We start from the raw sequence: 13,762 nt of genomic DNA, 5'->3' as shown, positions 1-13,762 counted from the left end.
AGACTACGTCTATTGGCACATCTACTTGTACGAACTCCTGGTTATTATCTTCCTCTATATAGCATGCAGGGTTGAATTTCCTTGGGTGAACTTTCCAAGAGCGATTCAGGCTAGACTTAAACGCATGCATTGTTCGGAGCATAGATCACTGATGCAGTCAGTTTGTTCCGGGAAACTTCGACCCGATTTGAAAATATATTTTTCTCGCTTGAGTTCGAAATCTTCTCTTTACGAGTTTTGTTTATGACCTCTATTGCTGTAGACATCCTGTCCCTCAGGCAACTTTAAAAGTAAATGTTTATGTGGGTGTCAAACATGCATTTCCACGAATAATTTATCATTGATTTGCACCCCTATAAGGATTTACAGCGAAACACTCCATCGATACTATATCGTCTTGTCCATCTTGTAGCCATATCAATATTAGTGTACGGCTATTGTACGATACTTTTAGATTTGCAAGAGGTATTTCATTTTGATCATGTGAAAACTGAAGTGTACGGATAGTATTAGTCTGAAAGCGTCTTAATGGTTTACTTATGCTTGTGACGTCTAGATAAAAGCAATTCCATACTAGTTTCGAGATACAGTTTAGTAATAATTTTCATAACTTCCATTTGTACATACGGCAATATTCTAACAGTTTTTATCCGCCAATAGTGCAAATATCCCCAAATTAACTGCACATTCAAATATTACTCCAAAACATGAGTAACTAATGAAGTTTTTTCCATTATTTCCCTAGCAACCTTATGCTTAAAGTGCTTAGCATTTAAGCTTTAAATGCTTCAGAACAAAAGTCTTGGACGTGGTCACTCAATGCTTCCTTGGTATTAAATGAAAGTCTTTTAAATATGTTCATGACACAAATTGTACTCTGTAAATGCAGATAAGCCCCCAAAAAATCGGCCACTGATATTACAGTTTTATCAGAGAAATGTGAGAAGGGGGATATACTTCATCATGAGGTGAAGGGCTATTTCAGTACGACACAAAATAGATTTATATATAATTAATAAACCTTATCAGTAGAGGTTGAGAAACATTTCTTTATTCAACTGAAGGTTTTATATACGAGACCTACGTTTCTATTTGCTTTAGATTTAAATGAAATTACCAATTTATGAATAATGTAATCAGCACCAAAGTAAAAAGGACCGACACCAAAATAAACTCTAAACTATCTGAATTGTATGGTTTATTCCCAACTTTGTCCTCACTCGACGAGTTATCTCTCTTAGTGTAAATCTCAAACTTAATTATAATGAAATGCGAAACTATCACAATAACATAGGCTGCTTATTTCGAGTTTTTTTTTTATTTTAGTGGATTATTTTGTGCGTTTAATGTTTCCATTCTAACTTATTCGACACCGTATCAAGCTGCATCGCTTGCATGTTGTGACTCGAACTCGACTTACGTCATTTCACAGATGCCTACTTAGCAAAAATAGCATATCTAAACGATGGCTTCGCTTGCTAAGAAAGCGAAGACCGCCTCTACTTTGCCTGTTTGTCCTTATGGTGCCAGATGCTATCGAAAACATCCACAGCATTTAAAAGATTTCAGGCACGATACCAAAGATGATGGCGAGGTGGCAGGAAGCAGTGGATCAAAAGTTTCGGCTTCGAGAACTGATGCGTTATCTACCATCGACTCGTCTAACCTTCCATTCTGTAAATATGGGGCATCTTGTTATAGGAAAAACCTGTTACATTTCGCAGAATTTACTCATCCTACAACAGTAGTATCGAAGATAAAAAACGACGATGACAGTGATACGGACGAACTTTCTGATTCGGAGGATGAAAAGAAAGTAAGTTTTGACATAACCTCGCTTTAAAGTGAAAGTAGATCGATGAAACACAGGACATAATTAGAAGTTTAATAAGAAATAATTAAGCTTTATAGGTGATGTATCAACTTGTCAACAAAATAGTGTGCTTCCACCAGGGATCGAACCCGCGACCCATAGCAAGGTTCCTAGTCGGACGCTCTATCTACCACTGACCTGAAGGGAAATTCCCTCTAGCTCGAAGCTAGAAGGCGGTCATAATCCTGTGAACAATTACACACTTGTATGTAACAGGAGCGGTAAAATGCATGCCAATGATCGCCACAGTCCAGTTATGTTACATTCCTACCTGGGAGTCCTAACCCCCGAAGACATCACTAAAATGGAATTACAATCCAGGGTAGGGTATCCCCTTGTGGAGCATTGACCTAGTATTTGAAACAAGGATTGGTCACAGGCACCAAATGTAAAAGGAGATGGAATTATGAACAGCCTGACCAGGGTTTGAATCGGGGACCTCCAAACCCTAGACGGAGGCTCTACCAATTGAGATACCTAGTCGACAACAATCGACCAGTTTGATCTGCTTTGTAGTACATATACATATATAATTTATGTTCTACTTTGGCAGATTTTAATTGTATATAGAAAAACGGTCGCATTCTAGATTTGGGTTCGTGCCACAAGAACTTTCTCTTAAGCTAAATCAGCAGATCAGCAGACTGGCAAGCTTGGGGTCACTGGTTCGATCCTGACAGTGGAAACAGTAACACACACTAGACTCGGTCTCTGTTACAAACGGTGTCTGTGGCCTCCTTGTGGTGACAGAGAGTTAGCAACCGGGTTGTTGTGGCGTTCGAGGACGAACATATTTAAAGAAGGGGGCAGTAGTGTGGTAGATTTCAATAGTACACAGGATTACAGTCGCCTTCCAGCTCCACACTAAAGGAATATTCCACTTTAGCTCTATCAGTAGAGCAGTGGACTGGGAGGTCACTGGGATGGTTTGATCCCCAAATGAAGCACACTACTCTCTTTTCTGTAACAGTACTAATAATACGGTTAAATTTTTCATTTCTTAGTATATTTTCTACATTGTATTATGGTTTAGAGGCCGATCGACCAGAAGGACATTAGATCAGCTTTGGACATTTGGAGGGTAATTAAGTGATTCGGATAACAGGGGTATGCCCCCAACCCCAACTCCTTTTCCCTCCCAGCAGTGCCAGTATAAGCTGGATACCCTTATCGAAAGGCACAATTTCAATGATAATTTTTCTGTATGTAAACAAAATGTATGAAGTAAAACTGATTGTGAATTGATTCACTTGGTGGTTCGGGTAAATTTAGATATACAATGCAAATGGAAATTTTGTATGATTAAATCAGTTGTGATCAATATTAAAAATTATTATAATGTGAATCATTACCGCTAGTACTGCCACAACTGTCAGGGCCTCATCTAGCCATACATACTCATGTGTGGACTGCTTAGTTGGATTCTTCAAAAAAGGATCAATTATTATATCTTAATCAGATTTACTTAGATCTTTATCGATGCAGTAAATATACTGCAATAAAATAAAAAGTATTATACCTGAACCTGCCTATTTTATTCTTGTATGTAATTATAAATATATAAATGTAGAGGAATACAGCTATTTACTTTTTCTTGACCTCAATCAAGACTGACCATGAATCCTCATGGAAAAAGATTACATATATTATCTATACTGTTTCTTATTTTCCTAGGGTAAGAAAGGTGAGGTGAAGACAGATGACATTTTAAAGAGGGGCATGTCACTGGTGAAGAGTTACTCAAAGATGTCGGAGGCAGAGAGGAAAGAGCTCATCAAGAAGGCATTTGAAGCCAAACTGAAGCTTCAGAAAGAACTCAAAGAAACACAGGATGAGATGAAAAGTAAAGACAAGAAACTTCAGAAGCTTCAAGATCAGGTATAATCTGCTGAGCGTTATATATTACACCATATACGATAAGCTGTTTTTATAATCCTGAAAAAAAGTGTGCTGGTTGGGATAGCTCTGGCTGTCCTTCTATCATCACATACTTTTCTGCCTGATAACCTGATGACATTGTTCAGATGAAATTTGTAAGCATGTACCAATACACAAAGAACAAGAAAAAAGTTAATCGCTACAAGTGTTTTAGAGATCATTGATTATATGTCCCAAAATTTTAAAATCAGGGAAACATTGTAATGTACTGTATTGATCTTAATAGCCACTGATATATTTGTCTGTATACAAACTTGACCCTACATGTTGGTCAGTACAGGTTTGCTATTGGTGGAGGGACAGGAGGATTGATTATTTGTCTCAAAATTTTGTTTTTGAAATCAGGAAATAATTGTAGGAGTACATATAATTTGATTAACAGTAATTTGTTATGCAATGTATTGTATTGATCTTAATGATATATTTGTCTGTATACTAACTTGACCCTAGGTCAGTACAGGTTTGCTGCTGGTGGAGGGAGAGAAGGAAGCCTTGGAAGGGAAAAAGACTGTGTACTTCACACTGCAGGCTGAACGATCCTACAAGGAAGGGTCTGCTGACCAAACTCATTTCCGACTTGCAGAGTCTCAGTTTTACCGACTCCTTAGTGGCCCCAGTGTAGGGTAAGTCTGATGCATGCTTACACCAGGCACATAAACAGGCAATTACCGTTTATATGTCTTTGTATGATGTTGAATTAAATACTAAAAGATAGGCTTAGTATATTGCAGAATGTCTAAATACTAGAGGTGAGTTTTATTGCTAACAGTTTATTATTACTATTCACACAACATTCATTAAAGTGATATGTATCACTGCATATTGGTATGTCAACATTCGACCGTACCGAAAGGAAAACTGATAAACATTCTTGGTTTTCCTGGTTGCTATTGAACCACGAAAATGAACACAACAAATTTGAATGATATATGTGTGAAATGTTTGTTAATATAGGATATCCACGAAAGTTTGTACCACGAAATGATCTAAATGGCTTCAAACCACGAAGGAAAGTATCTACAAACATTTCGTGTTATACAGTATGTGAAATAGAAGAGCATTGTTTCACATAATGGATTGTATTGGTTGCCAGTAAAATCAGATTTATCTTATAAACTTGACCCAGTTGTCCAATCATAAATTATTTTTTTTGACAATTTTTCACCAAAGATAAATTATTTTCTGTTTCAGATATCGTGTCAGCAAGGTAGATTATGCAGTTAATCCCAACTTAGTGAAAAAATTCAAGTAAGTATCCACAAAAAGCACTGTAGGTCAAAGGTCAACCTAAGTTGTTCATAAACTATACTGTATATGGGCCAGGAATTGACAAATCATTTGAACAGAAGAATATTCAAAATATTAGAGCAGTCTTATGGGCACCAGTTTAATTTGAAACATTAAATCACATTAAGTAGATATATATCTTAATATATCATCCCTCGTTCAATATCATCTGTATTATCTGTGAAATTGACTAGATCTTATTGGTATTAATCTGACCTTCACTTTCAGATCTGCCCGTGAGGATTTGAAAAAGCATCGAGGGGCAGACAAGTCCTTCCCAGTCCTAGCCTTTCATGGGACAGATATGAAAAACATTAAACCTATCTGTGAGACTGGATTCAAAGTGCCAGGTACTGCACCTTTCTGTAACTTTTTGTAATGTTTTTAATTTTAATACAGAATAACAAAAATACTACATCTTTTTAACCTAGTAAACTACTTTAATAAGGCACATTAAATAAAACATTATAACCAAATGCTTGTTGGAAACTGAATCGGAAAAGTTGTCAATGTTTTTAACTTCAGGAGTATTTTTAATATGGTGACATTTATCTCAAAAGACTTTAACAGAAAAGGATTTGAAAGAAAAAAAGGTTGTAGATGAAAAACTAGATGTTCATATAGGATTTACTGATAAGATGTGTTTGACAGGAGACACTGGTTTTACTCACAAGACTGACACAGGATATTATGGAAAAGGTGTATACTTCAGTGAGTTTCCATCATATTCAATGAGCTACATCCATGGGGCTACCAAACTACTGCTGTGTCAGGTCCTACCTGGGAAGGTTTTCCAGTGTACCAAACTCATCCACGGGTCCGCCCTCCAGAAGGGACATGATTCTCACACTTCGCCAGACAAAATGGAGTTAGTTATATTCAACGGCAATCACATCCTTCCATCGTACATTGTACATTACGAAAATGCCAGTACTAATTTCACATACAAACCTACTGTAAGTATATTGTTGTCTAGCCATTCGATAAACTTTCAGTTATCTTTGGTCTAAGGAATTCCAGTTGATATTGGGCATCTTTTGGAAGGATTGATAGAAAAGTTAGAAACTTATTCATTGTATAAATTATATATCAATACACAAGTGTCTAAGAGTGTGTTTTTCTTGCTAGATAGGGTACTTAATCAACTGTCATGATTGTAATGATATTATTGTGATTACAGCTTTTTGAGAATAAAAACAATGTATAGAACAAAACAACAGTTCTTTCCATGGTTCAGCCTGTGATAAATCACAATAATTAAGTATAGAGAAAATGATGTTGGGACAGGTTTTTGTAGTGTTTCATATGTTGTAACCCTAGTTATAGTCATCATGCATGTATCTGTATTATGTTTGTGGTAACCTTAGCTACTGATAAATTTGGGGTAACAGTAAGTATTAAATTTTAATTGTAACGGTCCTGAAACTGGTCAGGATTTGTAAATTTTGCCATAAGCTTTATTGATGTTAAGTGAGAAAATAGCAGGGCTAATGTTTCAGTCATTAAAGGTGCACATGTGTTTGGTGGGCTCTGGTGATTTACAAGAATTGTACGTTGCAGTGTTTCACATGTCCTGTTTATATAGTTTACTGAGAGGAATTTCTGTTGATATATTTCCTGGTGGTGTAGAACCTGTTTTGTTTATTACAGGGCGGTACCTCTGACATGTTTGACCCAATGAAGATAGCAGAAGGTTACGGTGCTATTGCTAGTTCCAAGGCTTCAAAGTGAGTTTGTGTAGTAAGTTTGACACATTATGTTAGCTCACCTGTCCGCCTGTGTAGTAAGTTTGACACATTATGTTAGCCCCCCTGCCCGCCTGTGTAGTAAGTTTGACACATTATGTTTGCTCACCTGCCTGCCTGTGTAGTAAGATTGACACATTATGTTAGCTCACCTGCCCGCCTGTGTAGTAAGGTTGACACATTATGTTAGCTCACCTGCCCGCCTGTGGAGTAAGTTTGACACATTATGTTAGCTCACCTGCCCGCCTGTGGAGTAAGTTTGACACATTATGTTAGCTCACCTGCCCACCTGTGTAGTAAGTTTGACCCATTATGTTAGCTCACCTGCCCGCCTGTGTAGTAAGTTTGCCACATTATGTTAGCTCCCCTGCCCGCCTGTGTAGTAAGTTTGACCCATTATGTTAGCTCACCTGCCCGCCTGTGTAGTAAGGTTGACACATTATGTTAGCTCACCTGCCCGCCTGTGTCGTAAGTTTGACACATTATGTTAGCTCACCTGCCCACCTGTGTAGTAAGTTTGACCCATTATGTTAGCTCCCCTGCCCGCCTGTGTAGTAAGTTTGACCCATTATGTTAGCTCACCTGCCCGCCTGTGTAGTAAGTTTGACCCATTATGTAAGCTCACCTGCCCGCCTGTGTAGTAAGTTTGAAACATTATGTTAGCTCACCTGCCTGCCTGTGTAGTAAGTTTAACACATTATGTTAGCTCACCTGCCTGCCTGTGTAGTAAGTTTCACACATTATGTTAGCTCACCTGCCTGCCTGTGTAGTAAGATTGACACATTATGTTAGCTCACCTGCCCGCCTGTGTAGGAAGTTTGACACATTATGTTAGCTCACCTGCCCGCATGTGTAGTAAGTTTGACACATTATGTTAGCTCACATGCCTGCCTGTGTAGTAAGTTTGACACATTATGTTAGCTCACCTGCCCAAACAGTTCTGGCATGACGTCCATTTGTTGTCCATCTCGTATCAACTTTTCCCTTAAAACTTTAAAAAGTCTGGTTGTAAGAAAACCTACTGATTGTATGGATTGTATTTTTAAACAATATCAAGTGTCTGAGAGTGCTTTACTTTTTCTTGATAACATACTGTATAAGAAAGATAATGATAATACTTTAGATGCAGTTTTCTGAGAGAAACCACAACATATATACAACAAATGTACCCAATTTCTACCTTTTTTTACCCAGTGTGATCAGTCTTCCCTAGAAAGTACAATCATATCCGATATAAATCTTGTTTGAAAATTTCGTGACAAATTAAAAAGTACTCAACAGACTAAATTTGTTATGGAGCATAAGGCAAAGGGACTCAATTTTGTATATGTATGGGCAAAGAATTGAATCAATAGGACAAAAAAGATGTATTTTAGCATTAATTTGTGTGGAGTTTCCCTGGCCATGAAGCCTCAGCATTGTATTTACTGATGGTCTGGCATCCCTAAGGGCAGAGGGGCAGGGCCAAATAAAATGAATGAAAATTTTATCCTAAAATGACTCGAATCATCCTAGGGCCAAAGGGACTCAATTTGGTAAGGGGGTGCAGCCAAATAGGGGAAATAACATAAAGATATAAAATTCTACTCCAAGGGTGAGATTTTAACTTTTGGAGCATTTCTTTGGCCAACACTGTGAGCCTGTTCTTCTTGAAATGTTGATAATATTTTAAGAAATTTGCTATAAAGCATTCTTGGCACCGATGGAATATGTGTTGTTCCCTTAGTACTGAGAGACAGAAGCCAAAAATGGAGAGATATAATCATTAATTTATGAATTATTTAATGCAATATAAAAATTGCTGATTGCAAAAATATTGAGGAGATTCATTCTTGCCTATAAGACTCATGTACTTTAATTTGACCATTATATTATTGTGAAATCGCGATATTATTACATGAAATACAAAGAAGGGAGACAGGCGTGTTTGGAAACTATGATGGTAATGGAAATATAATACAAGGCACCGTGGCTTTTGATTGCACACTTTTCACTGATTGTTCAAAAACCATGTTCATGTTACAGGACCTTCAAACACGAACAGATCATGTTTTCTGGAATGTTTCAACTACCACAAAACCAAATGCTGGAGCTAGTAAAAATGCATGGATCAGAAAAAGGTAAGGTTATTATCTTATATACCAGATGGTTTGCTTATTCAGGTAGTCATACTTAGTTTATTACAATATTTCACCTTTAAGATAATTTCTGTTGTTGCTATGATATACTCATGGATATCTATATAACCATACTGTTAACTGTACAACAAAGGATCTCGCTTGTTTATCTCATCATAAAAAAAGGAAGAGACAGGTTTTATTTAAAACTCAGGATAATTATTCATGTAAATGCATGTAAAACCAGATTGAAATAATTCAGACAGTCTGAAATTGTGTGTAAAATATTGCTTTTCTTAAAGAATATTAAATTATAATAGAATCAGATTCCATAACTTTTGATGGAGGGTTGCCATGTTTTTTCAGTATAAATATCGAAAATACTATCTTGAAATAAGAACATATAGTTAGGTAAATTAAATGATTACCGGTCAACTTTGATTGTAGACCTATATTTGTTTGAGACATGACAGGTTAAGGAACACCGACCAATGGCCAGTATCTGGCGACTGCCCCACGTAGGCCTCGAACTCGCGACCCAGTGGTGGAGGGTTAGTGGTAGAAGAATGTCAGGAGCCTAGCTTAACCACTTGGCCACCGCGGCCCCTGACCTATTATGTTCCTGTACTGTAACAATATGTAATTAACATTGTAACATGTTAACTACCTATTACTAAAAACAATTTAAGTAATATTTTACCTTCAACTGATATCTTATTTATTTAATACTGATCTTCTTTTTCACAGCCACACCAAAGGTTTTCAGTATACTGGTAGCAACTCCAAATGAATTTACGACGAAAACTAATAAAGTGCAGCAGGCAGTTCGTAAAGGGGTAAGATCTTTTTAGCTCACCTACCAGAAAAGCATGTGTTTATGCCCTAAGCTTGGTGTCTCATCTGTTGTCAACGTTTTACTGAAAAGCCAACTAGTCCAGAATGGCAGAATACATTTTTTACCAAATTAGATATGAAGCATGATATGATTAGGCTAAAGTACTCAACTTTATAAAAATAAAGGACCTTTTAATGTGAAGCTAGTTGAAACCTTTAACAGCTTCTACAGGTACCAATTTGTCTGTCTTCCTGAAGCCTGCTAGTGTTGACGTTAGTATTTCATGCAGTTGCAGCAGTTATTTTATCCTTAGTAGCATACCATGTAGACAAATTGTTCGACCCCTGTAGTTATGACTTATGAATTGTCTTCATCCACTGATTCACATAACCTTGGGTGTTCTTGTGGTTATGGTTATCACTGAGTCCGTCTTTGAAGTATTCAACCAGCCACTTAATGAAGCTGCCAAAGATTAGTAGTAGCATGTTTTCGTGAATTGAGAATTAATTTGCATTTGTGCCCATGTCACCCCCACTTTTGTTAATAGGTTGGTAGAGCTCAGACACCATTTTATAGGTCAGGTCAGACACCATTATATAGGTCATCAGCTTTCTCTGCTGCCGTATTTGCTCCCATAATGAAACGTTTTAGTGAAATAGTTCGTCATGTCACTGTTCATTTTTCTGGTTTCGCCATTCAAACCATAATTATATAAACCGTAGATGTGCTCCTCAAAATTAACTCATGACATTTCCCAGATGTGCTGAGGATTGTGATGAGTACCAAGGCTACTTCAGGCAATACGTGTGGGAGACGTAGCCATACCACTGTCATGTTGCCTTTTTTTATTTGGCTTCTGAGATCAGTTGGATTATGGCACATGTCTGTTCTACGCACCCTGCAAACCTGTGGGTCCTCTCGTCTAACCTGAAGTGTAAACGTAGGTATTAACCACTGTATAAGCTGACATTCGCATGACAAATATCGCGGAGACACTCAGCAATACTATACTGTAGTTCTAAATTGATCTATTGTCTTGGAGTCTTTCTCTTTATGGAGCAGTGACTCACTCTGCTTTCTTTCAGCCTGGTGACTGGAAGTGCATTTATTCTGTTGTGTACATATTAGCTTAAAAACATGGTCTCTTTTGTAGTCGTAGACCTTTCTTGTAAAGCTTGTATGGGTTTCCACTTGGTCTTTGGACTGATACTGATCAATTCCAGATTGGTAAATGTTATTTAATGATGCACTATTCTCAATCCTCATGGCTGTGCTGTCCTGTTGGTAAAATGAATATCTTTGAGATGACCTTTCAATCCTTCCTTTGACCATGCCAGTTGATCTAATCTTCCTTAGACTAGAAACGATTTTAATAACTGTAAAGGGATCTTTGACAAAGTCGTCTCTTTCCTACGCTCTCTCAATCCTCCCATTTTAGTATGTTTGTATATTTTATGCGACCAAGGTAACATTGTTGTAGTATAACTTACTCATTTTATTCTGCTGTTTGTAATATTTCTACTTTAGCCCTTTGTTCCAACTGCAATTCTTTAGTTAGAAGTTTCTTTCTGCTTTCCGTTGCTGTCATTTTGCTGTTTTGTTTCATCATAGTTTCTTATTTGCCCCCCTCTCTCCAGAGATCGAACGTGTATTGTAAATTGATGGTAGTGTCCTGTTGCAGGGATTTTCTCTGTGCTGCCTGTGAGGAATAACCTGTTTATGTCTGTTCCTGGGTGTTTTCAGTCTCTCCATTTTCAATAGTTGTCTTTAGTTTCGATCCAGCCTTTTCTTGAAATCACCGATTTACATATATTGCTTCTGCAGTTTACGATAACCTTTTGGGTAGTCTAGACTGGATGGATGTTAACCCAATTTTTTGTGAAACATGTATAAACGATCAAGTGCCCCCATTCGGTGAGCTAGAATGGGGGTAAATTGTGGGAACAGGCTTTGAAAACGTGACTGCTGGACAATAGCAGAATAAATGTGAACTTAATTTGGAATGAAGCATTCTTTGAGTCATTGTCAAAGTTACATATCAATATGAGGAAGGAAGAACAATCCTGAAGGTTATGAATAAGTTTATGTAGAACTCCGTAGAACTTTTTTTTTCTGTTTTAATAGAGGTGTTAAAAAAGCAAAATAAATATAAATGACTTATGATACATTAATATTGATAACTTATCTTCCTTTTTTACTTTTCCAGTTACCTGTTGTTGGAGAATTGTTCGTGTACGACTGTATCAAAGCCCGCAAACTGAAGCCCACAGCACCATATGAATTTACTGACTAGATGTGAACGTGTTGTTTGAGTATCCATTCACAAATACCCCATTCTTTAAATGTCTTCATCGTCTAAACAGACGGCTTATTGGGATGGAGTCGAGTCTGTTAGATGTGACAGTTGTATGTTTGAAATTAGATGTCATATGAGTGATAAAGCTCCATGTGGGGATATGATTTTTAATGGGGACATAGTGAGGGAAGTGGTATGGTATCTGATGCAGGATATCTGTGTAATACAATGTACGTTGTATCAGGTGTGTTATCTATGGATATCGTTTCTCTAGGGATAGGGTTGGGGTTTAAGTAGGAATGTTGTGTAGGGGTGGGTGGGTTTGCTTTGTAAGGATAAATGTAGGGGTTGGGGCTGTGTTGTTATGAAGGGGTTTGAGTATGTTTGTTGTGTGGGAATTCGGGAGTTTGGGCAACGCAGTTGAATAGGGCTTGATATAGGGATATATTGTTGGGGTTAGAATTGGAGATTGTTTTAGATGTTGTGTTATTGTGAATTGGAAAATATTTTCTAAATGACACGATGCATTTGTATTAAGATTAAAAATAACACTGCCAATTGTTTAATTTGCATTGATATCTATCCCCTACATATGTATTTTATAGAGATACTCTATTCACAATAATCGGGAATTTTGCAGATGAATTTGTTGTATTTAATGTACTTGTAGACCTGTTTGTTAAGTGATTTCCTTTATAGTATTTACATACCACTATATGTGAATTAACATTGTCAATATTACTCCAGTAAACCTAAATTCCACAACGTTACACACCCTGCTGAGACGTAAAACGACGTTGTACCTAATGTTTAGCTATATGGAATTGTGAAGTTAGTGATAACACAATAGACATGACATTCTGTTACTGTTCTGTTGCAATAAAAGCAACTGAGATATTTTTCGGGAATATTTGCGTAAATTCCTGATAAAGTGGTTTGGTTACATATCAGGATATTTATTAAACATTTCTTTTAAACTTGGCATATACTTGCTACTAGAGCCTTCTGGATTGTGGCATCATTCAGATTTGTTTTAACGGTTCTGCACATTTTACATACATAGATGTGAAGTCTCTTCATTTTGTAAAGAGACTCATTTTTTACTGCAATTTCCTTTAAAATATGCAGAATTAAAAAAAATGCTTGTTTCTTAAACTCTTTTTAAAATTTTAAAAGCAGAAAAGCATTTTGTACAGTATATTTTTCTGCAAATGTGTTAAATAAGGATTATTGTCAGGAATTTTTTTTTTTTTGTTTGTTTTGTCATATGCTATATACCATGTAAATTTTGAAAGTTGAACGATTCTACATTTTCTTATGCTGTGTAAAGATACTTGTATTTGTTGTTAGCGACTCAGTATGGAATAATATTGTATAATTCAAATTATGAACTGAAAATATAATATTAAGATTGTGGCAGAAATGTATGACAAACTTTGGTAAACAGCTTTTTTGTCGTAGTTTAGTAATGGTTCTTCGAAAGCAACGGCGATTTTTACAACTTTTACATGCATATTTATTTATTACTTAAGTGACATTTAAGTTATATTTACAAATTTATTTAAAAAATTGGTGTACTTTTTATTTGAGTAAACATGTCATAATATATTTTATTTACTTGTTTAAATTTGGGAAAAAAATTCCAGAGCGGTCATTTTGGAGGAGAAAAAA

At 36.5% G+C, this 13,762-nt stretch overlaps 1 protein-coding gene across 4 annotated transcripts; it reads left to right on the top strand.

Moving 5' to 3' along the window:
- The first annotated feature begins 1,276 nt into the window (after nucleotides 1-1,276).
- Nucleotides 1,277-13,276, top strand: LOC110448723. Of its 4 annotated transcripts, XR_002462765.1 has the most exons (11): nucleotides 1,277-1,816; nucleotides 3,548-3,751; nucleotides 4,262-4,434; nucleotides 5,003-5,059; nucleotides 5,327-5,448; nucleotides 5,750-6,054; nucleotides 6,749-6,825; nucleotides 8,869-8,963; nucleotides 9,708-9,796; nucleotides 10,554-10,735; nucleotides 12,002-12,081. XR_002462765.1 is itself a non-coding variant. In XM_021495110.1 (10 exons), the coding sequence occupies exons 1-10, from the start codon at nucleotides 1,466-1,468 to the stop codon at nucleotides 12,086-12,088; spliced, it is 1,560 nt and encodes a 519-aa protein (XP_021350785.1). In that variant the 5' UTR covers nucleotides 1,277-1,465; the 3' UTR covers nucleotides 12,089-13,276. The 4 variants fall into 4 exon arrangements, 3 of the variants coding, with proteins under 3 accessions (XP_021350785.1, XP_021350786.1, XP_021350787.1); XM_021495110.1 differs by lacking the exon at nucleotides 10,554-10,735 and having other exon boundaries at nucleotides 12,002-13,276; XM_021495111.1 differs by lacking the exons at nucleotides 1,277-1,816; nucleotides 10,554-10,735 and adding an exon at nucleotides 1,877-2,195 and having other exon boundaries at nucleotides 12,002-13,276.
- The last annotated feature ends 486 nt before the right edge of the window (nucleotides 13,277-13,762 follow it).

This window comes from Mizuhopecten yessoensis, unplaced genomic scaffold (genome assembly GCF_002113885.1).
Source record: "Mizuhopecten yessoensis strain PY_sf001 unplaced genomic scaffold, ASM211388v2 scaffold4223, whole genome shotgun sequence".
Classification (NCBI taxonomy): domain Eukaryota; kingdom Metazoa; phylum Mollusca; class Bivalvia; order Pectinida; family Pectinidae; genus Mizuhopecten; species Mizuhopecten yessoensis.
This window is presented reverse-complemented; position numbering and strand designations above follow the sequence as displayed.

Coding starts and splice junctions, on each gene's coding strand:
- LOC110448723 (XM_021495110.1), top strand. CDS start 1,466: ATGGCTTCGCTTGCTAAGAAAGCGAAGACCGCCTCTACTTTGCCTGTT. Junction 5,449..5,749: donor GACTGGATTCAAAGTGCCAG/GTACTGCACCTT, acceptor TGTGTTTGACAG/GAGACACTGGTTTTACTCAC. Junction 6,055..6,748: donor ATTTCACATACAAACCTACT/GTAAGTATATTG, acceptor TGTTTATTACAG/GGCGGTACCTCTGACATGTT.